Source organism: Prunus persica, chromosome G2, assembly GCF_000346465.2.
Source record: "Prunus persica cultivar Lovell chromosome G2, Prunus_persica_NCBIv2, whole genome shotgun sequence".
Classification (NCBI taxonomy): Eukaryota; Viridiplantae; Streptophyta; class Magnoliopsida; order Rosales; family Rosaceae; genus Prunus; species Prunus persica.
This window is the reverse complement of record NC_034010.1, coordinates 28917353-28943744: the sequence shown is the minus strand read 5'-3', so window position 1 is coordinate 28943744 and position 26392 is coordinate 28917353. Positions and strand designations below refer to the sequence as shown.

The window sequence follows — 26392 nt, the reverse complement described above, 5'->3', positions numbered from 1 at the left end:
ATTAATTAATCAATTGATTAGCGGATCGGCCTTATTACTTAAAGCTCAAAATCAAAAGCTACACCTTTTTGTCGTTTTCTTTGAACAAATTCACAGCAATTTTATTGTATATTTGTATGTGAGTCATGGAAACTATATAATAACCCAAGAGTCTTAAATATTTAATTTTAAAATATACAGTTGAAATAGACATCGGTCGGTTTGCATTTCTTCCCTTACCAATCCTCCTTTCTGCCATTTATTATCACATTCACTCGTTATCACATCATTCGTTTTTTTTAAATATTATTAGAGTATTAATGAATTAGCAAAGAGGAAATTTTAAAATTCTTCTGGTGGAATACGATGTATATGTATTAGACACTTGAAATCTAGTACATACGCTCTACCTCATGACATACTGCAAAACCTCTCCTCAGCCTAAAATTTATTTATGTGTTTCAAAGGCTGATACTTTTTGCAATTCTCCCTCTTGCATGCAATACGAAGTGAAAGGAAACTCTGAACGAATTCTTCTTCACCGAATCACAAAAATATTAAGCTCAAGATTTCCAAGAGTTTAAAAATCAATGATAAAATTTTATTCTGAAGCTAGTAGCACATAGCTAATTCATCCATTAATTATCCCACCATCAAAATGTAAGAACAAAAACAGAGTCGTACATCAAAGAGGCCTCCAAGATATTCTATTGTTTTTTGGTTAGACCTCTAAGAAAAGTTTACTTTCGTCTAGATTATTGCAAACCAACTCCACGCCAACAAAATAAATAACACTCAACTGTACATATACGACTTCTCTTCTTCTTGGACACCATCTTCCCAATTCTTAAAACAATTATCAAAATCAGGAAATGATACAAGAATTGGGATCCTCTTCTTGGCTTCTTACGTAATAGTATGCAGGCATGGGAGGATAATGAGCCTGGTAGGCCTTTATAAGCTCAGCCATTTCGTCCTTCGGATCTTTCTTCTTCTCATCTCCCTTCTTTGGATCGTCTTTCTTGGGCTCCTCCTTCTTCTTCTCCTCTTTTGCTGGTCCCACTGACACTATATCTGTGTGGCAAAGCTTCCTCAGTTTGCTCACCAAATTTACTGGATCTATGTCCCCTGTCACCGTCAGTTTCTTGTCCTTCATATCCATGGAAATTGAATCAAGCCCTGAAACAATTTGCCATTCACAAGATTAATTCACCACTATAAAAGAAAAACAGAGTAATATGCTGGAGAAGAAATTAAACCAATTGAAGATGCCTGCCTACCTTCAAGCCCTGAGACTGCCCTCATGGCTTTCTTCTTAACCTTCTCGTCGTACAATTCCAATTTCAACACTACTTTCTGTTATGAAACAAGATAAATACTATTAGATTCCAAAAAATTATAATCAGAAAAAATTTGTGAGATATAAGCAAATTAACATCAAACCCATCAATCTTTGAACTTAGAACTTGAAAGAAAAGTAATCAGAATTCAAAACCCAGTGACAATTTAGTTTCAAAGAAAGAAAACAAATTTTGGTTTACCAAAAGATACTATCTTTATTTATGTATAAAAATGAATCAACTGATGACAGAAAGGATCCCATCCTTGTAAAGTTGTCTGAAAAAAGAAAAGAGCTTGGAGCAAAGTAAAAATGCTAACCTTCATTTCTATGGAGTTTGAGGGATCTGAACAAGGAGTTTAGTTGAGAGAGAGATTCAAATTTGAGCAGAAGCCCAGAAAACACAGAGAGAGAGAGAGAGAGAGAGAGAGAGAGAGAGAGAGAGATTTGTAGTAATTAAGAGGAAGAGAGACGTTTTGAATGAGCGTCTTGGTGAAGTGAAGGGAACCTTGGGTCACTAATTTTATATAGGAATGGAAGGGAGGGGAAGGGAAAAGAAATGACACCAGCACAAGGAAGGAAAGGAAGGAACTGAGTCAACCCGAGTCTAGTCAAGAAGTCTACGGTCAATAAAATCATGTGCAATTTTGGCTGCAAGAGGAAAACTAAATTTTTTTTCTTCCTCTCTAGCAATAATGGAAGAGTACGCAAACGTTGTTTTCAATGATTTCCCACGGCCAAACGACACCGTATAAGTAGCTTCTCTCTACCTATCTACTTTTTCGAAATTTCAATGAATTTTCCAGAAGCCTTTTTTCAAATCAATCATAAAGATTTTTTTTTTTTCTGCCTTCCAGGAAAGCAACCAATATTCTAAGTCTTGCAGTTACATGAACATTTTGGTAGGTACACGACTCTGGCGGTGGTGGGGGGTCGTCCTCCTCCTCAAGTCACCCCGCAGCCAGCCAACCAGCCCTGCAGAGTCCCCACCTCTCTTTATTAGGAGAGGCCTACGATTTCCACGCGTTTATATAATTAGATCCTGTGTCAAATGAGAAATTGTAGAAAATGACTTGTGAAGACTACACTCACACTGTTCGCATCCTACTATGGTACCGATGTGTGAATGGTCTATTATTTTATTATCATTTTTCCTTCTAATTTGGCTGGACACCCTACACTTGTCACATATGTATATATATTATAGTTTTAAATCATAATATAAAATATTAATTAATTAATTTAATGGTAATGTCACATGGGTTCAAAGTATAGTGTCTGCTAATAGCCCATATCCTTTGCTGTGATTCCACTTATGCAAGCAAACTAGTTTATCCTCTATATTTTTTCTTTTTAGAATATAGATTCTCTTGATACTGTGAGTGCATTTACCAAAGCCAGTAACATGCATGAAACTGCCATCAGATTATAATGTTATTTTCCTTCTAGTTAAATTTTGACACAACTAATTAACACTTCGAGGCAAAACTTAAGCACCGAGATTCAAATTTAAAATCTCTTTTAATATTTTTTTCGTTCAATATTAGATAATAAAGAATATCAATACATATAAATAGGGTTGGGCTGATTTTTATTTTTAGGGTGTGGGCTTCGCTGTTTTCTTTAAATAATTCTTACTGTTTGGCCCACAGGAATCTGTTACGAGACAAATTTGTGTTGAATTAATAGATAATTAAGCAATACTTGATTTAATAAAGACAAAAAAGTAAAGAGATATCATGTAAAATGTAGCATCTGGTAGGGCCCAATCTTCTCAGGCTCAGGGTGCTCCTTCCCTTGTTCTTTAACTATCATCACTTTGAAGAGAATTGGACCATAGATTTTTCCGTTCCAATACCATGCACTTGGGCCCTTAGAAAAAAACTTAAATCAAATCAAATCAAATCAAATCTCTCTCCACGATCACGGCCCACACTTTAATCCTCTTCTCTTGTCCTCTTCACTTCACCCCTCTCTCTCTCACGAGTCACAACCGACTCTCCCCATCCAGCTCCACCGTTGGTTGGTCGGTCAAAATCCAAATTGAGAGATGATGTATACTAGTACTAGTTACTGGTCCACAAAACTCCACCATTACCAAGATTACACAACTCTATTGGATGGTGGATGGTGGATGGATGAGAACAAAATTCCAGCCTCTTTAATTCGTCACTTGAAAATTGGGATTTATTTTGTTGCTTTTAGTTTCTTCTATCCATCTTACATTAAATTTTGCTAATTCGTCTTTTCATTTCATCAGTTCTTGTGATCAATTTAAATCCAACCAAATTATCTTGTGATGTCGTTTTTTTGTTAATTAAAGGTGTTATTTTGCTTATTTGCTTTTTCATTTCATCAGTTCTCGTCATAAATTCAAACTCAACCAAATTATGATAATTTATGCTAAACATAGCCACCTGGTCTTCTTTAATGATCACTTAGTTATATTCCTTAATTGGATCACTCAACTTTAGACGTTGGGGTCATGTATTAGTGTGCTCACTCTAATCATATTGTCCTACTTGGAACAGTCATAATCATTTTCTTAATGCTTGACTTGACTCTAATCCATTTGCATTGAAGTCTAGAAAGATAAAATGTAACAAAACCAATTTTAACCTTCTTTGTTGCTCTAGGCTGACCCTTTGTATTAACATGCTTTCCCTTTAGGTTTAAAAAAAAAAGAAGCTTAGCTTGCGATGACAGGGAAGTTACAATCTAATCAAGCCCAACTCCGAATTAAGCAGAACCAAGAGCCGAAAATTCAAAATTATTACCAAAAAAAGAAAAAAACGAATCCAACGACTCTCCGTCCATCCGACGCTTAACAAACATACTCTTATGCCCTTTATAGCGTACACGTGACGAGTTGCTATTGGCCTTCTTCCCACCCACCAAAATCTCCGCCGCATCCAACAATCCCCAGGTCCTATATAAAAGTTCCGCCGCCTGTAGAAGAGTCGCAGCTTATCGCTCTTGCAAAAGCCCGAACCCGACTATTTCGGAATTTATGGTATCCAAAAACCCGAATCCACCAGAGGGCTTGTACTTGGATCCGAGCGGAATGGCGTTACCCGGGCTCGGGCCATTCGCCTCAGTCACTACCTCAGCGACGACGACGTCAACGACGTCTTCTTCGGAGGATCTGAGTAAGAAGATTCGGAAGCCCTACACTATCACCAAGTCCAGAGAGAGCTGGAGCGAACCCGAGCACGACAAGTTCCTCGAAGCCCTCCAGCTGTAAATTTCATTTCTCTTAATTCTTCACTTCTGTATGTTAGTGTGTATAAATATAGGGCGCTACTGTTTTAGTTTGGGATTTGAAATGTGGGAAAAGAGGCGATATAGTTTCTGTTTGTGTTTTGAAATATTTAAGGGTTTGGTTGGTTGGTGAGAAACTTTAGGAAAGAAAGAAAAAGGGAAGTTTCAGAAATTTGGAAAAAGAGTAGGATTTTAGTGGTAATTCATTTTCTCATCACCAATTTGTGTTATTGTTTGTTATCTGTTTTTATTTTAGTTTAGGCTATTTTTCATACATTTTTGTGTTATTCCCTAATTTTGTTTATGTGCCCACTGTTGCATTCAGCTTTGACCGTGATTGGAAAAAGATTGAAGCATTCATTGGGTCGAAGACAGTTATACAGGTTAGCTTTCAAAGGACAGTTCTTGTTTGGTCTACTTAATATCTGCAATTAGTTAGTTCATTATATAGTTTCCAATTCCAAGGAAAGATATGCTTTAGTGACTATCACCAATTAATCTTTTATCTGCAAGTTTATATATCAGACAATAATGAACACCATTACCCATAAGAAGGATTGTTTTTACAGATACGTAGTCATGCACAGAAGTATTTTCTGAAGGTTCAAAAGAATGGGACAAGCGAACATCTACCTCCCCCTAGGCCAAAAAGGAAAGCTGCTCACCCATATCCTCAAAAAGCTTCTAAAAATGGTGAGGATAGTTCAATTTCATGTATCCTATTTTTCACAGTACAATGTTTTACAGCCACACTCATATGTGCCTTGCTTGCCAGCTCTGGCGCTTCCACAAGTGTCTGGGTCATGTCAGTCTTCATCTGCTTTACATGAATCTGGGTTTATTCAAAGGCCAGATTCAGCGTCAATGCTTATGAGTCCCGTTCCTGGCACTGTAGTCCCTTCCTGGACTGATGGTTCCATGCAAACAGCCAACCTATCACATGAGTCCAAAGGTGTGACTACTAAATAAATTAAATCTCCATAACAATGACCTAATCTCATTGTACATTAATGTTATTGTTTGCAAACTTGATTTAGTTGCATTTGCTTTCTGTGCGGTATGTTTTTTAGGGCCAACTGCGCCGAATAACAGTTGCAGTAGCACAGAAAGCACTCCAAAAGCTCAACCAGTTGGTGGAACAGCTGATCTAGTGATTCCTAGCCATGCATTGAGAGGTGAGGTGACAATCTTCCTATTTGCAGTTTTCCCCTCCCGGAGAAGTATTTTGACCTAAATGGTTATAATAGTTTAATATTGGATTTGAACTTTTTTACACCTTGAAGTGGTAAAATTTGTACAAAAACATGGAATTTCATTCTTGTATATGGACATGAGTTTTATGTTTCAACATGTATTTGGGTGCTCAATGTATCAAACTTTTATGATATAATCACAGCTATATGTATGTGTCTTGCATTTCTTCTATCATGAACAGCTAAAACGTTCACCTATTTCGCTGCCATCTTGATCTTGGTTTCCATATGAATCAGTGATAGGGCTATGTGTCACACATGAGTACTTTTACAAATTATTTAATTATTTTTTCTTTAGATAAGTCTTTGCATCACATGGTATATCAGAGCTGGACCCATTAAAAAAATCTGGACTGATATAAGCGCGATACACTTGTACCTTTTGGATTTATATGTCTACCTGTGTTGTCTCCTTCCGTTACTCCTCCATTGTTTGTGGCCTCAGAGATTACAAATTTATAGCTAGAAATGGTGTTTCCTGTGAATGTAATACCTATATGTTTCCTTTGTTTTATGCAGTTCTTCCTGACTTTTCTCAAGTATACAGCTTCATCGGCAGTGTCTTTGACCCTAATGTTACAGGTCATCTGCAGAAATTGAAGAAGATGGATCCTATAGATGTTGACACGGTATTTCTTTTCTCCTTTCTAATCTCATGTATTATATGTTTAGGTTTTGACTGTAGTGTATATGATTTGTTTGTTATCTAACCTTCCAATGGTCGGTGAGGAAGTCACTGCTTAATTTTGTGCATTATAACTGCCTCAATAAATGTTTACAACTCAACAAATTTTCTAGTTGGAATAGTTGCGTGAATCTACTTAGACTTGAAAATGGCTTAGTTGTGATGTTATTCTATTTTTTGGCTCTTCTCCAGGTGTTACTGTTGATGAGAAATCTGTCCATCAATTTGAGCAGTCCTGATTTTGAGGATCATGTAAGTTTCCATTTCACTGAGCTTTGATTTTATTCTAGCTTTGCTTGCACAACGGGAGGAAGAAAGATATATAAAAAGCTACTTTGTTTAATTCTCTTAATACCGAGTATGTTGCTGAATTTTTTAATTGGATGCAGAGAAAGCTGCTTTCATCCTACAAAATAGACGCAGATACTGCGAGTCATGGTGATGCAACTAAAAGCCTTTGTGACGATCAACACAAGAAAGTTGCTTAAGTAGTAGTTAATCAAGTCAGAAGCTTTTTTCTCACCACCCCCCCGGTTGGCAGTGCTTACATTTCGAATCTAATCGGTGCACAACTGGTGTTGACATCCAGCAGACGGATTTCCAGGGAAAAAAGGGCCCATTAGCATAGAGCGTCCGGTTGCATCTGGGTATTAACTCCTACACTAGGTTGTAAGTCTCACAGCATTTCCGTACATTTGGCATCTCCGTGTGGTGTATATATCAAGACAAAAGTATGCATTTTGCGGGAGTGTACAGGTGTTCAAAGTTATGTTAATGCTATTCTGTACAGCGCTGGGTTCCTGTGTATTCAAGTTTTTTAATCGCTAGTTGTGGGTTATGTGAATTTTTTTTGGGTCAAGTGGGTTATGTGATTTCGGTGCGGTGTTCGCGTGCCTATTTTCTGTATGTGATAATTTTGGGTTTTCCTATACTGTTGCGATCACCACGTGTTTTTCCATAGGTTTAGAAGCCAGTACGACATAAGAATCAACAAACAAAACCAGCCAGAGGAGAACGTACAGAAAAAGAACACAACATGAAGCTCCATAAGCTTCTCAAGCTTCTTCTTTTATTTTGTTGCCTTTTTCTGTTGTCGTTGCTTTCCTTGTATAGAGTCTCGTATACCAGTAGAAACTATTGGTCAAACTACTTAAGACCTAGAACATTCCTCCTAAAAGTGAAGAACAAGTATCTACAATTGAATTATCTACATCTACAGATTGGTAAATTCCATGTCTAGTTGATGTTAATTTGCGTCCATGCATACGATGACATCCAGAAACGCTCCATTAGCCATACTGTTTCCAGAGGTAAAAGCCTGCCCCGCATTGCATTGCGCTCAGTTTCACCTACAAGGGTAAAACCCTGTCCCTGCATTGCAATAGACACCACAAACAATGGAAACATTTACTATTACTCGATGATCACATTCCTAAAGTATTATCACAGACTGAAGCTAAAATCAAATTTGTCACTTATTACCAAATTAACGGAGATTCCCACATTTTACCTGGATTTGGCATTCCAAAACATCCATGATTTGACGACTGGTAGTTCAATGGAAAATCTTGAATAGGGCCCAACTCCTGCATGTAACGAGATTGATTACTGGGAAGAGGAGCCATTGCACGTCTTGGAGACCCAAATATTTGGTGTGGAAGAATTCCTGGAATGAGCATCGGCTGCTGCAGTTGCTGATATGGTTTGGCATGAGAGTGATGGAAAGTACTCGCAGGGACTAGGTTTGTAGCCGAAGGATGGCGGGATGGCTTGTGACAATTGTAGTTCGAGGTTATGGGTTTCATTTGTGAACGCATATGAGCTTGAATTGGTTGAGAATCTAGTGGATGAAAAGATGTCTTCCCCTGTTTTGGTTGTGCTTGATGAAACTGTGCAGGACTTTTGCACGCATTTTGTTCAGAACCTTCTGAACTCAGTTGAGTAGATCTTTCATTTTTGAAAATATTCAAGCCCGCTAGCTTCCTACAAGTATCAACTGGTGAAATTGAGCTTACCCTATCAGCTTTGACTGGAATTCCTTCAACCATAAGCATGGTGTTATCTTCCTTGTCGGGCGTACATCTGAAGTCATCCACTGTAATTAAGCTGTCCTCATCAGGCAACAGAAGTTCAATGGGAAGACTGTCTTTTCCATCAAAGCAGCTGTCAAGTTTGAGTTTCAACCCTGGGTCAATTTCAACACCTGATCTGAATGTTGCTATGAAATCATCAGAGACTAACTGATTTTCCTTGCTCTTACTTTGATCAACAGAGCTAGAGGACATGCTGGCTTCACAATCGAACCCAATGAGTCCATATTCATTAGTTGTTGAAGGAAAGACATAGTTATATACAATAGGTTGTTGAATGAAAGAAGATGCATCAGTTGATTGCAATCTCTTTCTGGAACCTGTACAATATGATGGTTCTCGGGTAAGGTCCTTCGACACTCCATGAGCCATAGATTCAGACCCTTCACAGCAAGAAGAGAAGCCACAGGTAGGCTTTGTCTCTGGAGAAAGGAGAAAAATGTTAGCTTCTTCTCTCCATATTTTAACCGCTAGATTTAGCAAGTTACAATTCAATCAGAGATCATAAGGTTCCAGTTGAAAGCACAAAATATTAAGCTACTACAGAACAACCCGCATTTGCTACCCTACCTGTAGCAGGAAAGTGATGAGCAAATTTAGAACAGCAAATTTCAGGGCTCTTGGTGTAGTTTGCAGTAGGATCAGACCACTGTGGGCATGACAAGAAAAAGGGTGTGAGACAGAATTGGACATTAGGTAGTAGGCCTTTCAATCCCTTAAAAAAAGGGAAAAGGAAAAGAAAATTGATGGCACATTTAGACAAATAATTTGGTTAAAGAGGGGACCCATTACCTCTGGTATGAGGGAATTGGTTAAAGATTTTGTTTTAATATTCTCAACTGAAACAGGGGATATTACATGTTCTTCACATTTGTTTCTCTGACTATATGCAGAATCCTCCAGAAACATGACAAATTTGGAATTTTCCTCATGCTCATTTGGATTTTTCTTTTGCTTCTCTTGGATAGCTGTTTCATGTCCTTCCGTAATCACCTCAAACAAATCTGATGGAGACAGTAATTCACATTTGCATTAGGAGCAGACTTCTTCAGCCATCAATCTTAAGTAGTAAACCAAATAGGCAAGAAAGCACTACATAAAGTTCTGTATTTCTAAATGCAATAGCACAAGGAAGGGGATCATATATACCTCTTCTTGCTTTCTCCTCCTCTTCCTTCTCACTCAGACACTCAGAAGAACCAAATGTCTCATCTTTACACAAATCCCAGGGGCTCTTCCCTGAATGATTCTCTGCCTGAAAGAATATAAATTGGAACTTTTAAGTGTATTTCCTTGGCTACAGCTTCTAAATCCACGCCCATAATTGTAGGACCAAAAAGGCTAATGAGCATTACTTAATTACAGACATCATATGTGTACTGTGAAGTGGAATTAGAAAGTATCAACCAGACCTTAGAGAGGAATCGAGGCCTAAATGGTTCTTTGCTCCTATGGAGTAGGGGAGGACTGTTGTCTTGAAACTTCGGAGCAGAAGCCCCAGAAATCAGTCCATATGCTCCCAGTACCGCATCATTTCCCAGAAGTCCAACAGATAATGAGTTTTGCAACAAACATCTAGGTAAGGTGCCATGCCATCTTTCACAATCTGTTTAGTTATATCCATGAAAATATAGACAGAATCAAAATGTAAAAGTATTCTCAAAAGACACAGAAAATAGAGCACGAAATCTCGGAAAAGTTAAGAACAGTGTTAGGAAAAACATAAATGCACACACCTGATGCACGACAAGATTGTGAAGAAACATGGGACTCAAGTTCACTGTTCCAGAACAATCATCAAATTGAAACGTAAGACCACATAGCTACAGTTAAAAGCAGAAACTTTCCAAAACTCCTTGCGTACGTCCTCAATCTGTAAACTACCAGGCATCAAGTGTTTTACCTTAAAATTGACGGTTTGATCCCACCCGGTAATCGCTTGCCTGCATCCAAATGTTCTAAAGAGAACATAAAATCCCTTGTATATGCAATCCTTGAATGTCTGAATAAATAAATAAACCAAAAACCAACTTTCAGCTAATGAGGCAGCAATAATTAGCAGTTGGTATTATTAAAAGACATGTTACAAAGATTTAGCTGTTTTGGTGATTTTTTTAAGTACAAAAGAAAAAATCACAAAAATACTCTTGGCAATCGACTTTCAGCTAATTTTCTATTCCCTTCCTCCATTTTCTTGGCAACCAAACGAGAGAAGTAATAGGAAAATGTAGTTTTATTTTTGCCTACAGCATAATATAAAGAGTATTATATTGAATATTATATAATATATTACTGAGATCAGCTTAAAAGATTAGAATAATACAACAAATGCATAAAAAGAGAGATAAGATTACTTGGCGACTTCTTGTGTATTCGATTCAGAGCGTGCTAGTAAACTCTGTTCCTCACTTTCCGAGCTCATTTTCCCGGGAAAATCCGACATTGTAACAAGTCACTTCAAAATCAACTACAGATGTTCTCTGCTTTTCAGAAACCTTGAAGATCAAGACCTTTACTCTACAAAAAAAATGTAGTTTCTTTGTGCAGACAGGAAGCAAGAAAAGCAGCAAGATTCTACATGTTCAAGATTTTTTTCGATCTTGACGGGAAAATAGGTAGGGTTTACATGGATGCTTGTTTGGAGGAAAAGAAAGTGAGAAAATTAAATGGAGGTGTGAAATGCTTAAGAGAGAAGGAGGTGGTAACCACTACCGTGTTTATGTAGCCTCTGCAGAGCTCTGAGCTATAGCCTAGAGAGGAATTATTCATACAAATAATTTTGTGAAGAAATCTGCTGTGGATACACATACTTACAATATCGACCAGTATCTGCCACCTCGGAAGAAAACGCCGACCTTGTGCGTTCCGCAGTCGGAAGTTTGACTTTTCATGACACGGCAACCCTCCATTGGTTAGGTCCTTCTGGAGGCATTGCAGCAACCAAACATGTCCTTGGTGCAAATCCAATTTGCCCATCTCCTAATTTTAAAAATAAAAAAATAATTTAAAAAAAAGGAAAAAAAACTGAAAATGAAAGATGTGCCCAACTATAATTGATGTGAATTTTATTTTCTAATTTAACATTAAGTCTAAGCAAAATCATATTTTCCAATTCGGTTATGAAATAAATTCAATGAAAATTTTCATTGCCGGCCAAACTATAATATATTCGATTTGTTTTGTGAAATCTTATTGGCAGAATGTGACGTTATTTTTCGCTATCGTTTGATAAAAAAGAGAAATGATCCTTAACACCACATACCTTAAAGAAAACTAATTGTTATGACAAACATTCTCGCAAACTAGAAATACATTATGGCTTTTGGGAACTTTGGTAGGCATTAATAAAGTTCGTTTGATGAAATAACTTTTCTTCATTTTTGTGTATTTAATATTTTAAAAGATGGATAGTTTTTTTTGGTTGATATTTCTCAGCTCCAAGTTAGCATCGGAGGGTTTTCTTTCTTTTTCTTGTTTCCTTAATTAGGTTGGTATCAACTTTCACGGCATTGCCATTTTTGGAAACTTGGTTGGTATTTTGCACAAATCCATAAACAAATAAAAAGGCAACACTGAAAAGGACTCTCTGGAAAGGGACATAATTTGCGGAAGGAAATGTAAATTCTGCTGCAATGGACAGGCAAATTTATTATAATTTATATGCAGCAGTCCGGGCATTGAGGAAACGTGAGCCCGAAGCAAAGCACTCCAGGGCCTTGCCTATCCAGTTCATGCCCAAAACCAGCCCACAAGATGAGCGCAGCTCATGGCCCAACTAAAAGAAAACCAGAAGACCTTCTTCCTTGGCCCAAAATTGCACTATGTCCACACTTTAGTCATTTGATTCGGTGCTCCTACTGCTGCTGCGTAAGTGATTTCCACAGCAAGGAGACAACGCTAGGCTGGCTATGATCCCTGCCGCCATAACTTTTCTTACTTTAAGTACACAAATTACTCAAGGAAAGAAGATGCAATTAAAAAGAATTTGTTAGCAAAGTGTAAAGAGAAAATATTGAATTGAACTTTAGGAAACACCCAGGGTTGGAGAATTCCCAAATTATATTGACTTTGTACCAGAGTTCAGAATTTAAGCACAACTACACGACTCCACACTCTCCGACTCACCCAAAAAAAAAAAAAAAAAAAAACTATTGAGACTTAAAAAAGACACTATTCAACAAAAAGAAAGAAAAAGACACCACAGGAGCACCTTCCTCCCATAATCCAGACGCTTCACTACGTTCAAATACCCAAAATATCCACAAGCTCAAATCCAATTTACACCTCAAAATGTAGATGATTTAGTCGACCTCCTCCATCTTGCTCTCCTCAGCACCATCTTCCTCCAATGCAGGCATGTCAGCATCTTCCCCAGCAGTCTCCTCGTCATCAAGGCTAAGCCCCAGCTTCAGCATCCTGTGAATTCTCGCTGCAAAAGTGTTTGGATCATCCAGGCTGAAACCAGAGGTCAACAGGGCCGTCTCGAACAGAAGCAGCACAAGGTCCTTCACAGACTTGTCGTTCTTGTCAGCCTCTGCCCTCTTCCTCAGCTCCTCCATGATTCCGTTGTCGGGGTTGATCTCCATTGTCTTCTTGCTGGACATGTACGAGCTCATGCTGTTGTCCCTCAGAGCCTGAGCCTTCATGATCCTCTCCATGTTTGCGGTCCAGCCATATTCTCCGGTCACCAAGCAGCAAGGAGAGTCCACAATTCTGTCAGAGACCACCACCTTCTCAACCCTGTCGCCCAAAATGTCCTTGATGGTCTTGCAGAGGCTCTCAAAAGACTTCTTTTTCTCCTCCTTTTTCTTCTTCTCTTCCTCAGTCTCATCGTCAAGCTTGAGGCCTTCCTTGGTTGCAGAGACCAGCTTCTTGCCATCATATTCCTTCAATTGCCCAACAGCATACTCGTCAATCGCGTCCACCATAAAAAGGACTTCATAGCCCTTCTTCTTTAGGCGTTCCAGGAACGGAGAGTTCTCCACTGCCTTCTTGCTTTCACCAGTGATGTAGTAGATGTCCTTCTGACCCTCCTTCATTCTTGTCACATAGTCCTTCAGGCTTGTCAACTCCTCGCCGCTCTTGGTTGAGTGGAATCGGAGAAGGTCGGCAAGCTTGGCTCTGTTCTGGCTGTCTTCATGGATACCCAATTTCAAGTTCTTGGAGAATGCCTCATAGAACTTCTGGTAGTCCTCCTTGTTCTCAGCAATCTCATTGAACATCTCGATACACTTCTTCACAAGATTCTTCCTGATCACCTTCAAGATCTTGTTCTGTTGTAGCATCTCACGAGAGATGTTGAGAGGCAAATCATCAGAGTCTACAACACCCTTGACGAAACCTAGATACTCTGGGATGAGCTCCTCACAGTTGTCCATGATGAACACTCTCCTCACATAAAGCTTAATGTTGTTCATCTTCTTCCTGGTGTCAAAGAGGTCAAATGGAGCCCTCTTTGGGACAAAGAGAATGGCCTTGAACTCAAGCTGTCCTTCAACAGAGAAGTGCTTGACAGCAAGGTGCTCCTCCCAGTCATTGGTCAAGCTCTTGTAGAAGGAAGCGTATTCATCCTTTGTAATTTCCTCAGGCTTGCGTAGCCAAATGGGTTTCTGTTTGTTGATGAGCTGCCACTCATGAGAAACCTCCTTGACCTTCTTCTTCTTGGATTTTTTCTCCTTATCCTCATCAACCTCCTCAACATCTCCTTCCTCTTCCTTCTTGGGTTCGTCGTCTTCATCATCACTGATCTCTTTCTCAGTAGTCTTCTCAGTCCAGAGGTATATGGGGTAGCTGATGAATTCAGAGTGCTTCTTCACGAGGTCCTTGATCCTCCTCTCTTCCAAGTATTCCAACTGTTCATAAACATAACAATGAATCAATACTCAATTCTTACTTTCATCCTTTACAATGAAACAATAGCACATTGAATTATCTAGCAATGCCCACATAGGGGACTAATTAGTTGGTTTAGTTTTTTACCTGGTCCTCCTTGAGGAAGAGGGTGATCTTGGTACCCCTGCCAAGCTGTTCACCATTGACATCCCTAGTGACAGTGAAGGAACCACCAGCCTGTGATTCCCAGATGTATTGCTCGTCATCATTGTGCTTTGTAGTCACAATGACCTTCTCAGCAACAAGATAAGCGGAGTAGAAACCAACACCGAACTGTCCAATCATGCTCACATCGGCTCCAGCTTGCAAAGCCTCCATAAATTCCTTGGTGCCCGACCTTGCAATTGTACCCAAGTTGTTCACCAAATCTACAAATATCGATTGCAATTAGATCATCTATTGACATAATCACAGGGCTTTAAACAATCCATAAATTGGATAGTTTCCTTTATAGAGATAGTAAACAATATTTTTGGTTCTTGATAAATCTAAGTAATTAGAAATACAACAAACATACTTTTCAACATAGTCAGAAAACAAAAGAAGGAATTGAAGCAGGAACTAGCTTAGTATGGAATGCACAATTTTTCACTAACTAATCCTTCCACATTCTGGCAATGTATCAATAAGAGAACTAAAATAACAGAACAAACTATATTTACCTGCTTTGGTCATGCCAATACCACTGTCAATGATGGAGAGCGTCTTGTTGGCCTTGTCAGGTACAATCCGAATGAAAAGCTCTGGTTGAGCATCGAGCTTGCTTTTGTCCGTCAGGCTCTCAAATCGAATTTTATCCAAAGCCTATGCACAACCAAAAGCCATCAGTGTCAAAAATTCTACAAACACAGATCCTAACAAACGAACCGATAATCCTACATTATCGCTAGAACAGGATTTAGTTCAGAAACTAGGTTTTAAAAAACAAAACATAGCAATTTAATGGAACATTTTGGAAGAAAATCGATCCAAATTACTAAGAATTGTTTATTATAATAACATGAAAATAGTTGGAGAAGCAAGATGAAAACATCAACAGAGAGAGAGAGAGAGAGAGAGAGAGAGGCTCACATCAGAGGAATTGCTGATGAGTTCTCGAAGGAAAATCTCTTTGTTGCTGTAGAAGGTGTTGATGATCAAACTCAGAAGCTGGTTGATCTCAGCCTGGAAAGCGAAGGTCTCTGCATCAGCCATCTGAACGTCCGCCATTGCAATGCTAAAGCGAGAGAAAATTAAAGCTTGTTTGAGACAGAAAGCGAAGCAGAAGAATCTGAACGTAGAGATTGAGCGATTTCGATTCTGATTACTGATGATTTAGGCTGAGCAAATGAAGAGGCTTTTATAAAGAAGAGGAAGCGGTTACTGTGCTTCTGGATTCTTCTACCCTCCTCTCGACTCGACTTCTAAATCTCCCGCGTATGTTGGCCTCCTGGGAACGACGTCGTATAGAGCGGAAGAGTTTGGCTAACGTGGTCTTATCGAGTCAGTTTAATTCCAGAAGAGAGTGTATCGAGAAGGTTCTGTCTTCATTATGTTAAGTCGATTGCTCTCGAACGTTCTGCCCAGCTCAAGCGTTTTCCTATGACGTCACCGCGAGCCCCACCGATTGTAACACCTGAAGGGCCCAAAACTAGCACATCAGCCTTCCGTTCTGTGTGGACCAAAACAGCTACGGCCCAATAGTGCTACGAACATTGGAGAAATGGCCCATAAAGTAAATAAATACGGGACATTTTAATCAACATAAATAATAAGCATGATTTTTTTTAAAGGAAGTGAAATGATCCATATTTTATAATTTAAGACTTTAACATGAAAAATGTTGGAGAATAAATAAAAAGAAAAAAATAAGTGGCGGGGTTCCAAAGCGGCGGATAAAGAATAGGTACTCGTGGACCAACGGTCAACTCAACGGCACCAACCCCGGCGCATTTTAGCGCAAGAGCGCCGTTTCCGTCCCGCAAAATCACTCGGCAGCACAGCTTGCACTCTAAAAACCCTAACTGATCCAGGATCGGGCCTCGGTTTCATGGCCACCGGATCGCTTAGGAGGAAGCTAAATAAGCGATCGGATCCCAGGCCTTACACTTCCATGGCTGCTCGGCCCAAGTCCTCAAACTACAGAAAAACCTCTCTGATCCTCTCCGTCGTTCTCATTGTTGGCGTTTTTATTCTTCTGGGCATTTCTTCGAACATTTTGATTAACGTCTCTGCCGTTTCCGCCAGCATTTTCTCAATCGAGGTAGTCAATGAGTTCCCTCACGATCCCAACGCCTTCACCCAGGTAATCCTCGTGGTTCAATTTTCAGAGGTGTACTTGTAAAATTACTTTGAAATTTACATTTACGAATTGTGGGCTGTTTGTTTTCAGGGGCTTCTTTATGCTGGAAATGATAGCTTATTCGAATCAACTGGTCTTTATGGGAAGGTGTGTTTGCCTCAGTAAAACATTTGTATCAGTCAAAAAAGATACCAAAGATCTACATGATTTCTTGCATTGAAACCTGGCTTGAATTTTGTTTCTGAGATTCATCTCTTCTTTCCATTGTTTCAGTCATCAGTGCGCAAGGTAGCTCTTCAAACAGGGAAGGTAAAGGTTTTTTAATTTCCTTGTTCAGTCATGCTAACTGATCCTCTTGATTCGAAGTTAATTGGTTAGCAAGTTGATTTGTTACTTGTACAATTGTACATAGGCCATAGTGACAAATGTTCAATTATACTGGGTGCTTGGTTGGGACATTGCCATAGTTTAGATTGTTTATGTCTAAATCCAATATTGGTTTTGGTACCTGCAGGTTGAAGTTCTTCAGAAGATGGATGCTTCTTATTTTGGAGAGGGATTAACTCTCCTTGGTGAAAGGTCTGAACAGAAAATCATGTTGATTTGTGCTTTGTCATTGATTCAGTTAATAAATAAACGCAAGCTGACATTGAGTAGCAATTTTCTTTGATTTTTCATTATATATTTATGATATGATGACATCTAAAGCGTCCCAAATTGCTAATCTAGCCATTTATATGTTCTTTTGTAGGCTATTCCAAGTAACTTGGTTGACGAACTATGGTTTCATATATGACCGAAAAAATTTAAGCAAAGTTTGTGCTTTTCCTTTATTCCTTTCAAAATATGTTTATCGTTATATCATATTTATTATTCTTTTTATCAAGCTGATTTACAAGGAAATGAATAAAAAAACTGAAGACAGTTTAAATAGTGTCATTATATGACTCTACCTCTGCATTCTTTGAGTTTTAGGTTCAGTGCTTACATATTCAATTTTTCTGATGTTAAAATTGACCAACTTAAATCAATTCTATTAAGTTTGACCTTAGATTGAGAATTGAAACTCCTGTGAAATGTGGTTCCTGATCCTTAATAACTTGCTTTACTTTTTGCACAATACAGTTTGAGAAGTTCACTCATAAGATGCATGATGGTTGGGGACTGGCTACTGATGGGAAAGTGTTATTTGGAAGTGATGGCTCGTCAGTGTTGTACAAGATTGACCCTCAAACATTGAAAGGTTTCTTTTTTATATAACATCAATCCATTTTTTTTTCTTTTACTCTCTGTTCGTTTGCTTGTTTTGTTTTTTTTTCTGTATAACTGTTGTATTTTGTTTTATGCTTTACCTATATCTGATGACCTGTTTATCTCCTCCAAAGTAGTGATAGTTCAATTTGCTTGATAATTCTGTTTTTTTTATTTATTATAATAATTATGTCATATTTCATGCAGTGACCGACAAACATATTGTCAAATACAAAGATCATGAAGTGTACAACCTCAATGAGTTGGAGTTTGTAAAAGGCGAAGTTTGGGCAAATGTTTATCAGGTCAGCTTTTCATCGTCAAATGATTTTTGGTTGTTTTGTTTGTAATTTACTTTAATATATATATAGTTCTGTTTTTCTGGGGATGTTAATAGGAGCATTGGCATATGACATGACTTCCTTATGGAAGTATATGGGCTACATGTGGACAACAGAAAATATCAGTTATGATGTGCAGATGGAAAAATATACGTGTCTTGAAATGCCTTATGTTGCCTTGTGTAGACTGACTGCATTGCTAGAATCTCACATGAAGATGGCAGGGTGCTTGGATGGATTCTCCTTCCAAATTTAAGGTTTTCCTGTTCATTCCTTTTCCTTTGTCCAATTATTAACTTTACAGTCTCTGTAGTCTAAGTACGAGGAGTATCATGTTCTGTTGTCTTTCTTGGGAGGCCCTTTTTTTAGGGTTCATTTTGTGGGTGTTTCATTTAATGGCTTTTATATTATTTATGCCTTACAGGGAAGGCTTACTAGCATCTGGGAATCATGTAAGCCCTTGAATCAAAGACGATATCTTATTTATGTTTTCACTGCTTTTTCTAGTGCCAATTGCTATACAATGTATGATCTGTATGAGTTAACTGAAAGGCTAGGCAGTATGAAAATTCTTGAAGACACTTTGCATATGCACAGTTTCATTCTTCTTGAAATTATACATGTCAAACTAATAATTTACTTATTATCAATTTTAATATCTTAAACAGGGTATTGATGTTCTAAATGGCATTGCATGGGATAGTGACAAAAAACGTATCTTTGGTAAGCTCCAACAGTTGGCTTTCTATGAATTCATGTCATTTTGATTGTGCTCTACCCAGTGCTCATGAAAAATTGATGGAAACCCTGAAATGATTACCAACATTAGGAAGAATGGTTATCCTCTTTTGGTATAGAATTGAGTGAAATAATTCCCGAACTGGGTTATGGATTGAACTCAATGTGCATCGAATTGTAATTATTGGGAGCGTCTAGGAATTGTGTTTCTGTATAGGTGCTTCATCTGATGATATGTGTCGTGTTTCTTGGGGTTGTGGTATTCTTGTTTTCTCTACATACTAACCCATATGTTATGGCAGTGACCGGAAAACTTTGGCCGAAGCTTTATGAGATCAAGCTACATCCAATAAAGAAACATTTCAGAGATGGAGCCATTGAGGAGCTCTGCCTGCGAAGGCCATTCCATTTTTGAAGCCATAAAGAGAGCCAGTTCCATTGTAAGGCTGGGCAGGGTAGGGCAGGGCATACATCCAATGGGATTTTTTATTTTGCATTGTGATATACAATATTTTGCAATTTCAGCCCACACAAAGGACCGGAAATCAGTTGGAGAACTGCCTTGTAAGTTGTAAGATTCTGAAAAGAAGCGTTTAATTGGCGAGTGAATGAACAATTTCAGAGTTATTGGAATTCTAATTCCCAGTGACGTATAGTTCAGCTCTTTCTCTCTCTGTTTATTGTGCTTTGCTTGTAAAGATGTTGATTCTCATAAATTCTGCCACAAAGAAAACAAGAAAAAACTGAAATCCCAGAGCCAAAATTAGAAGCGAACCAAAAAAAAAAAAAACGCATGTCGTTTTATTGGGTGGGCTGGTGGACAAGTATCAATTGGAGAGTCCGAGAAGAAGAAACTTCAAAAAATAAAAAAAGAAAGTGGCGATTTACCAGATAAACAAAGAAATGGCCATTTTTGAAGTGGCAGAAGACTCTTGGTTGATTTTCCCGCTACTTCCGCTGATTAGTTGGTACTAAGGATTTGAAATTTACCCTAGTGATATGGATTAACCCGACTTCCGGTGTGTAGCTCTTTCTGATCACTCATGCAACTGCTATTTGCTAAGCTACCTCTCTCTCCCTTTCTCTCTCTCTGAGAACATGTCCTCCAGTGCATTGTCTCTCAAGAAAAAGCTCTTGAAGCCAACCTCATTTTTTGGTGTCAAGTTATGGGTTTTGCTTGTAATCTTCATTGTTCTATTCACAGTTCTCACTCTTATAGTCTTCCTGCTCTGTGTCATCCATTACCGTCGTCAAAAATCCTACAAATCCCGTTTTTGCTTCCAAAATCCCATAGCTTCCAAAAATCCACACAATGCATATTGTAGTTCATCCCTTGATCGGAGGCTACTTTCGCTTAACCTTTCGGAAATTGGGATGAACAGCGGGAAGCTGCGGCAACATCATGGACAGCTGTTTTCAGATCAGCTGTCCTCTACTCAGCAGGCTAGTGGGAGAATCCAAAATAGTTATGTGACTGACTTGGAATCGGTTTCTAGGTACTCACCAATGGTGAAGGATGTGTGGAGGGGCAACAAGTTTACTCTGGGGGAGCTTGAGGTAGCAACAAACGGGTTTTCGAAAGAGAATCTGATTGGTAATGGAGATTATGGAATTGTTTATCATGGCATTCTGTTTGATAATACTCGTGTGGCAGTGAAGAGGCTTGTGAGTGACAGGTACCCATTAATGAGTTAATATATGGCACTATGCCATGGCCTAGAGTGAAGAATAATAAATTAGATATGATTGGAAATGATAAAATACTAAAAGAAATTTAAATTCAGAAACCCAATTGTGGTTTCCATTTTAATTTCTCTCATCGATCTCAAATAGATGAACACCAAAGTAGCTAACGCTAGGTTGCCAGAATTCATATGTTTGTGCAAGTCTTACTCGGGGGTTTCAGTTTTTGCTAAATAAAGCTTGTGTGTGATATAAATCAACAGTTTCCAAGTCGAGGACTTCATAGCAGAAATGGAGGCAATCGGGTTTGTGAGACACAAAAATCTTGTCAAGTTGCTTGGATACCATATTGAAAAAGCATACAGGTATGGGAATTTTTCTACACTGACATGTTTAGATGTTCAAAAGGCAGCTAATGATCTTATTTTCCTTATTTTAGATTGCTCGTGAATGAGTATGTAGATAACAAAAATCTGCAGCATTGGCTTCATGAATGCTCCACTCAAGTCAGCCCTCTAACATGGAGCATTCGGGTGAAAATAATCCAAGGCATAGCAAAAGGGTAAGATCCGACATATCTAAATTATATTCCATTAGACGAATTTGTGGTCGTATAATTTGAAGTGAGTGTGGTTCTGCAGATTGGCCTACCTTCATGAGGATATTGAACCAAAAGTCCTACATAGAACACTAACATCTAGCAATGTACTGCTTGATCACCAGTGGGATCCTAAGATCTCAGATTTTGGCCTTGCTAAGCTTTACAATCCTGAGTGGGGGATCACTATAATGGAATCACTAGGGTCAGTCAGTTTCTTTGCTTGTGGAAAACTATATATGCCTGCTTATTTTCACCATTGGAACATATTACTTGTGAATTCTTTATGATTTCCTTCTCATTCTAAAATTGCATGAAACTCCAGTTACATTGATCCAGAATATGCTGCCACTGGTGATTTCACAGAGGAGTCCGATGTTTATAGTTTTGGGGTACTTATCATGGAGACCATATCTGGGAGGAACCCTATAGATCGAAGTCAACCGCAAGTATGAATTCCTAATTTCAAAACTTGAAGGTGTTTTTGTTGTTCAACCTTTGATATCTGAACAATGACTCCTGAATTGCAGCCATATCTAGTTGACTGGTTAAAGTCCATGGTTGCCAGTCAAAAAATTGCTTGTGTGGTGGATCCTAAGTTGCCAGAGAAGCCCTCTTCAAAGGAACTCAAAAGGGTACTTTTGGTTGCTTTTCGCTGCGTTGATCCCGATTTAGAACATAGGCCTAGAATGGGAGAAGTTATTCACATGCTTGAGCCACGTGACTTGCTACTCTGTGATGTAAGAACAAGTATTTTTCTCCTTTTTTTCCCTTTAACTTCTCTCATATGTTTCATTTTCTGAATGAATTGTATGCGTATCATTGTCCCTACAATGAAGGATCAAAGGCTTAAGAAAGAAACTTATTAGCCAAGAGTAAAGCTTCTGCAAGAATAGGCGCCCTACAAACACATGAAAGGATAAAGCTGCAGCAAAACTGGTACCAGAAAATTGTATTGAAGTTCAACGAATGGTTCATTAGGTTGAGCCCTAAGGTATTTGTCAATCAGGAATAATTCATCTTAGAAATCTTCATCACAGAAGCTTTCCCTGTAAATTCATTAATGCAGTTGAGATTGTTACGGAGGTCATCCATTCTTTCAGATTTTCATTATCAATTGATTATTGCTGAACAAATTGGATGGTATATAGAAAAAAGAAGGAAATCTTGGAAAACTACTTTAATTTTATGGTCATTCAGACTCCTAATGTTTGAAACATAGGATGCTACCACATTTGAGCATCAAAATTCCCATATAATACATGACTCTTAGAAGAAAGGGAGACTGGCAGAACATGTCACCAACTTAACATCTTCAATCGCCAATCTATCTTCTGGGAAAGGACAATCGATGACTTCTTTCTTCTCCGGCAACAAATCGCATGCCTTTGGAGTCACGTTGCTTGTAACTCCCGCAATATCGGTACAGTTCCATTGTAATTTCTTGGGCTTCTCAGTCAGTGTGATAGTCACATTAGAAATGCAAATTCCCTTGAAATGATCATTAGGAATTCCCTCCAGCCTTGCAGAGTAAGTAACATTCTCAGCCTCAATTTGTTTGTAGTTGATGTTCTGGATCAAAGGCAATGCCTTAGGATCAAAGCCAGGGTCCGGGTGAGACCCATAAGAGCCAGTCATCCAGAAAACATACTTCATAGTCTTGAGGGTCATTCTTCTCACAAATATGTCTTTCACATAACCTCCTCTTCCTTGGGCAGTTTTTATCCTCACACTGGATTGAGTGCTAAGGGCTGTGATGTCCTCAGCTCGAACATCGCGAATTCCACCGGACATCTCACTGCCTAGAGCAATGGTAGCACTGTCAGGTGAAATGCAGGTAAGTCTTCTGATCACAAGGTGCTCTGTTGGGATCCCAACTTTGATCCCGTATTGGTCCCATCCACTTTTTACTGCAATGCAGTCATCCCCAGAGACTATGAAGCAGTCTTCAATTCTAGTTTGTGAGCATGAATCTGAAAATGGAGCAAAAATAGGTACATATTAACTATGTTCAAATATGACCAAGGAGACATAACAAAGTGGAAGCAAATTAACCAACCTGGGTCTATGCCATCTGTGTTAGGAGAGTTAATTGGTGCAAGGATAGTGAGCCCTTGGATTGTTATATTGCTGCAAATTAAAACCAGAATATATACATATCAGATCAGTTTCTTGCTAGTGCTTTTTTAAAAAAAAAAACACTTATAAACCAATGTGCTTCTCATAAAAGCAGTTCCAAACGAGCCCTAACTAGGATAGAAAAATGATCAAACATACCTGCTGTATATGGGATGGACAAACCAAGAAGGAGAATTGACCAAAGTAAGATTTGATATTTGGATTTGATTAGAGTACATGATCTCAATCATGTAGGGTCGAGTTTCATTCAATTGACCTGCTTTGAACTTTTTCCACCAAGAAGCACCTTGCCCATCGATGGTTCCATTGTTACCTAAACAATAGTGGTCCGATACCAATTTAGTCATTAACATAATTAACCCAAAATCACAGTAAAATAAAAATAATCAAATCTGATTTGAGATTAATTACCGGTAATTATGACATCAGTGAGGTTTGTTCCAAAAATGAGACTGCTAAACCTTCCACCAGCGGCATCTCTGCCTCTCCCATATGAAGGCAGGACTGAAACAAGAGGCCACTCTGACTCATCCTGTAAATTTGGTCATTCAGAATGTTCAATAATTTAATGGTAAAGGTGGTGAAAATTTTTTGGCTAATAGGAGCAAAAGCTTTTCACAAAAAGTGAAAAAGAGAAATTAAAGTCAACAAGTTGACTTCCTGCGTGCATACAAAACATAGTAAGAAAGTACTGCTTTTCCTATGTTTGTAAATTACTAGGTCGGGGATGTTTGTCTAGCTAATTCTATGGTAGAAGAATGGTAATTACAATCAATTAAGCCTATATGTCCACAAATTTTTTTAAAGCGAAATCGCACCAAAAAAGGAAATAAATTAAACCTGATTCAAAAATAACATTCAATTGAGCTAATTCTATGGTATAACGGTAATTACAATCAATTAAGTCTAAAATATTCAAGAAATTAGGGAAATATATTACACCAAAAAAGGCAAGAGAATTAAACCTGAGTTGCAAGAATAACAGCATCCTTGTGGAGGAAAAGAGTGAAATGGCTGGTGAGGTTGAAGCTCCCGGTGAGCCACTTCCCCGGTGGCACGATAAGCTGTGCTCCGCCGTCGGATGCACTCTGGCTTAGATGATGAATGGCCGCCTTGAAGGCCTTTGTGTTGGACGTTTTGCCATCGCCAACGGCTCCAAAATCAGTTAAAAGAGCACTGTGCTTTCGACAGCTAAGGGCAGAGTACTTGACGGTGCCCCAATTCGCTGGTGTTCTACATTCTGCGGCTCTTAGGAAAAACAATCCCAGTATAAAAAAGATTGCTCCAGAAAGCTGTGATTAGAGAAGAAGAAGAACAAAAAAGAACACATATTGTTATTTTCCATGTCATATTCATGAGAAAAACCCAGAGATATATTATATATAGAGGAAACCATGCACTGTAAAAAATTATATGAGACGCATCAAAACCCCCCAAGCATCTATTGCCATGATCATATTCAACCCAGAAAAAAACAAGCCAACAAAAATAAGAAAATTGAATGTAATTTGTTAGACAAAATAACAGCGAGATATAGGGGTGGAAAAGAAACGTACATTGGACATCTTGGATTTTCCGTCAATTGGTCGGGAAGTGAAGGAATTGTTGTACAAAAACAAAAACTGTGGTTTTCAGGGAAGTGAAGTAACGTAATTAAAGTGACCTTTTGAAACTTATGCGTAATGTCAGACAATAAGACTACGAGGTGATTTTCTGTATGTTATTCTTCTCCGACATGGAAGAATATATAAGGATGTAGAAAATCATGAGTTACAATAGGAAATAAATCATACACACAATAGGATTAAAATAAAAAGAAAATAAATAATAATTCCTAATTGGTTAAGGAATATACAACTCGTGTCAACACATAATCCCAAACCAAACAGTAAATACCTAAATTTAAGTAAAGTAAAATCTGACGTGTAAGGAAAGTGTATATGGGCTGCATCTACTACATGTGGATTATGTATCAATAATCAACGTACGGGTCTTTGTTGCATTTGTTGGCTTGTCTCTTCATCTTTCTTTGGGAGATGATGAGACATATTGAGAACGGTTACCTAACCTAAACCTAATTCCTTCACCATTTGCATTGCCTGTTGAATAATAGAAAGTTTTTGCTTTTGGCATACCCTCCCCCGTGTGTCTTATCCATGTTATGTCTAAAGAAACCATTTTTCTCTCTTTGGAAAATAAAGCGATAATATTAATACACACGAGCACTATTGCATAAAAGTTTTTAATAATTAAGATAATTACATATTTCCTTTTCTTTTTTTTTCCCTCTACTTGACGTTTATTTATCATGAATAGGAAAAGACATGAATTGGAGAACTTAGATCAAGAAATTTGAATAGGAAAGGGTAACCTGATTTTATGACATATTTACTTGGTCAACCTGATTTTATGATATATTTACTGATCAGGAAAGGGTATTGGATTGATTTCAATTCCTACTTATCATGTGTTTACTAATACATGAGTATTGAAATAATTCCAATTTCTGACTTCTCAACGTTTACTAACACATAAGAAATAAAAAATTATATGGGTTTCATCTTAAAAACCGTAATGGGATACCCTCAAAATTGAAAGGGTTTTTGTAGCAATAGTCCCTAAACTATACCCGTAGTTACATTTTGGTCACTCAACTCTAAAAATAGCTGCAAAGGTCCCCCAATTATGTATGGTGTTGCATTACTAGTCCCTTTCGTTAAGTTTGTCTATTTTTCCGTTAAATCCATGAGTAAACTTGGAAATTCATTCCAAATATTTATAAAAACGAAATAACAAAATATATATATAAGGGTTATTTGAAGCAATGGTCCCTCAACTATACTCAGAGTTACATTTTGGTCA

General features: G+C 38.2%; 7 protein-coding genes across 8 annotated transcripts; 3 read left to right on the top strand and 4 right to left on the bottom strand.

Moving 5' to 3' along the window:
• LOC18785255 (heavy metal-associated isoprenylated plant protein 39) lies at nt 559-1830 on the bottom strand. Its single transcript, XM_007218526.2, has 3 exons — nt 1639-1830; nt 1260-1335; nt 559-1158 (listed from the first exon to the last, which is right to left on the bottom strand). Exons 1-3 carry the CDS (start codon nt 1642-1644, stop codon nt 845-847), a joined length of 396 nt encoding a protein of 131 aa, XP_007218588.1. The 5' UTR covers nt 1645-1830; the 3' UTR covers nt 559-844.
• LOC18786768 (protein REVEILLE 6) lies at nt 3956-7425 on the top strand. The gene is made up of 8 exons (XM_007218629.2): nt 3956-4558; nt 4905-4962; nt 5149-5272; nt 5355-5531; nt 5650-5754; nt 6352-6461; nt 6710-6769; nt 6907-7425. Exons 1-8 carry the CDS (start codon nt 4329-4331, stop codon nt 7003-7005), a joined length of 963 nt encoding a protein of 320 aa, XP_007218691.1. The 5' UTR covers nt 3956-4328; the 3' UTR covers nt 7006-7425.
• Nucleotides 7454-11849, bottom strand: LOC109947612. Of its 2 annotated transcripts, none has more exons than XM_020558172.1 (9): nt 10962-11849; nt 10511-10609; nt 10344-10387; nt 10020-10213; nt 9757-9862; nt 9400-9611; nt 9178-9256; nt 8028-9029; nt 7454-7888 (listed from the first exon to the last, which is right to left on the bottom strand). In XM_020558172.1, the coding sequence occupies exons 1-9, from the start codon at nt 11048-11050 to the stop codon at nt 7863-7865; spliced, it is 1851 nt and encodes a 616-aa protein (XP_020413761.1). In that variant the 5' UTR covers nt 11051-11849; the 3' UTR covers nt 7454-7862. The 2 variants fall into 2 exon arrangements, with proteins under 2 accessions (XP_020413761.1, XP_020413762.1); XM_020558173.1 differs by lacking the exon at nt 7454-7888 and having other exon boundaries at nt 8523-8680; nt 8778-9029.
• On the bottom strand, nt 12599-15836 carry LOC18785260 (heat shock protein 83). Its single transcript, XM_007220157.2, has 4 exons — nt 15571-15836; nt 15162-15303; nt 14587-14867; nt 12599-14459 (listed from the first exon to the last, which is right to left on the bottom strand). The coding sequence occupies exons 1-4, from the start codon at nt 15706-15708 to the stop codon at nt 12909-12911; spliced, it is 2112 nt and encodes a 703-aa protein (XP_007220219.1). The 5' UTR covers nt 15709-15836; the 3' UTR covers nt 12599-12908.
• On the top strand, nt 16320-19774 carry LOC18787412 (glutaminyl-peptide cyclotransferase). Its single transcript, XM_007218635.2, has 11 exons — nt 16320-16783; nt 16871-16927; nt 17054-17089; nt 17295-17359; nt 17532-17595; nt 17906-18023; nt 18239-18336; nt 18559-18629; nt 18797-18824; nt 19041-19095; nt 19413-19774. The coding sequence occupies exons 1-11, from the start codon at nt 16529-16531 to the stop codon at nt 19523-19525; spliced, it is 960 nt and encodes a 319-aa protein (XP_007218697.1). The 5' UTR covers nt 16320-16528; the 3' UTR covers nt 19526-19774.
• LOC18785926 (probable serine/threonine-protein kinase At1g01540) lies at nt 20209-22316 on the top strand. Its single transcript, XM_020557459.1, has 7 exons — nt 20209-20786; nt 21057-21158; nt 21233-21355; nt 21435-21596; nt 21717-21840; nt 21922-22131; nt 22231-22316. Exons 1-7 carry the CDS (start codon nt 20209-20211, stop codon nt 22258-22260), a joined length of 1329 nt encoding a protein of 442 aa, XP_020413048.1. The 3' UTR covers nt 22261-22316.
• LOC109947519 (probable polygalacturonase) lies at nt 22540-25282 on the bottom strand. Its single transcript, XM_020557913.1, has 6 exons — nt 25087-25282; nt 24496-24822; nt 23942-24062; nt 23669-23843; nt 23451-23521; nt 22540-23364 (listed from the first exon to the last, which is right to left on the bottom strand). The coding sequence occupies exons 1-6, from the start codon at nt 25093-25095 to the stop codon at nt 22661-22663; spliced, it is 1407 nt and encodes a 468-aa protein (XP_020413502.1). The 5' UTR covers nt 25096-25282; the 3' UTR covers nt 22540-22660.

Coding starts and splice junctions, on each gene's coding strand:
- LOC109947519 (XM_020557913.1), bottom strand. Junction 23,522..23,668: donor GTCCATCCCATATACAGCAG/GTATGTTTGATC, acceptor TTTAATTTGCAG/CAATATAACAATCCAAGGGC. Junction 23,365..23,450: donor CACAGATGGCATAGACCCAG/GTTGGTTAATTT, acceptor CTCCATTTTCAG/ATTCATGCTCACAAACTAGA.
- LOC18785255 (XM_007218526.2), bottom strand. Junction 1,159..1,259: donor GGCAGTCTCAGGGCTTGAAG/GTAGGCAGGCAT, acceptor AAATTGTTTCAG/GGCTTGATTCAATTTCCATG.
- LOC18786768 (XM_007218629.2), top strand. CDS start 4,329: ATGGTATCCAAAAACCCGAATCCACCAGAGGGCTTGTACTTGGATCCG. Junction 4,963..5,148: donor GGTCGAAGACAGTTATACAG/GTTAGCTTTCAA, acceptor TTGTTTTTACAG/ATACGTAGTCATGCACAGAA. Junction 5,755..6,351: donor TCCTAGCCATGCATTGAGAG/GTGAGGTGACAA, acceptor TGTTTTATGCAG/TTCTTCCTGACTTTTCTCAA.
- LOC18787412 (XM_007218635.2), top strand. CDS start 16,529: ATGGCCACCGGATCGCTTAGGAGGAAGCTAAATAAGCGATCGGATCCC. Junction 18,024..18,238: donor TGACCCTCAAACATTGAAAG/GTTTCTTTTTTA, acceptor TATTTCATGCAG/TGACCGACAAACATATTGTC. Junction 18,630..18,796: donor ATTCTCCTTCCAAATTTAAG/GTTTTCCTGTTC, acceptor TATGCCTTACAG/GGAAGGCTTACTAGCATCTG.
- LOC18785260 (XM_007220157.2), bottom strand. CDS start 15,708: ATGGCGGACGTTCAGATGGCTGATGCAGAGACCTTCGCTTTCCAGGCT. Junction 14,868..15,161: donor TATTGGCATGACCAAAGCAG/GTAAATATAGTT, acceptor CGATATTTGTAG/ATTTGGTGAACAACTTGGGT. Junction 14,460..14,586: donor TCTTCCTCAAGGAGGACCAG/GTAAAAAACTAA, acceptor GTTTATGAACAG/TTGGAATACTTGGAAGAGAG.
- LOC109947612 (XM_020558172.1), bottom strand. CDS start 11,050: ATGTCGGATTTTCCCGGGAAAATGAGCTCGGAAAGTGAGGAACAGAGT. Junction 10,388..10,510: donor ATCAAACCGTCAATTTTAAG/GTAAAACACTTG, acceptor GTTCTGGAACAG/TGAACTTGAGTCCCATGTTT. Junction 7,889..8,027: donor TTTTGGAATGCCAAATCCAG/GTAAAATGTGGG, acceptor ATTGCAATGCAG/GGACAGGGTTTTACCCTTGT.
- LOC18785926 (XM_020557459.1), top strand. CDS start 20,209: ATGTCCTCCAGTGCATTGTCTCTCAAGAAAAAGCTCTTGAAGCCAACC. Junction 21,597..21,716: donor ACTATAATGGAATCACTAGG/GTCAGTCAGTTT, acceptor ATGAAACTCCAG/TTACATTGATCCAGAATATG. Junction 22,132..22,230: donor GTGACTTGCTACTCTGTGAT/GTAAGAACAAGT, acceptor CCTACAATGAAG/GATCAAAGGCTTAAGAAAGA.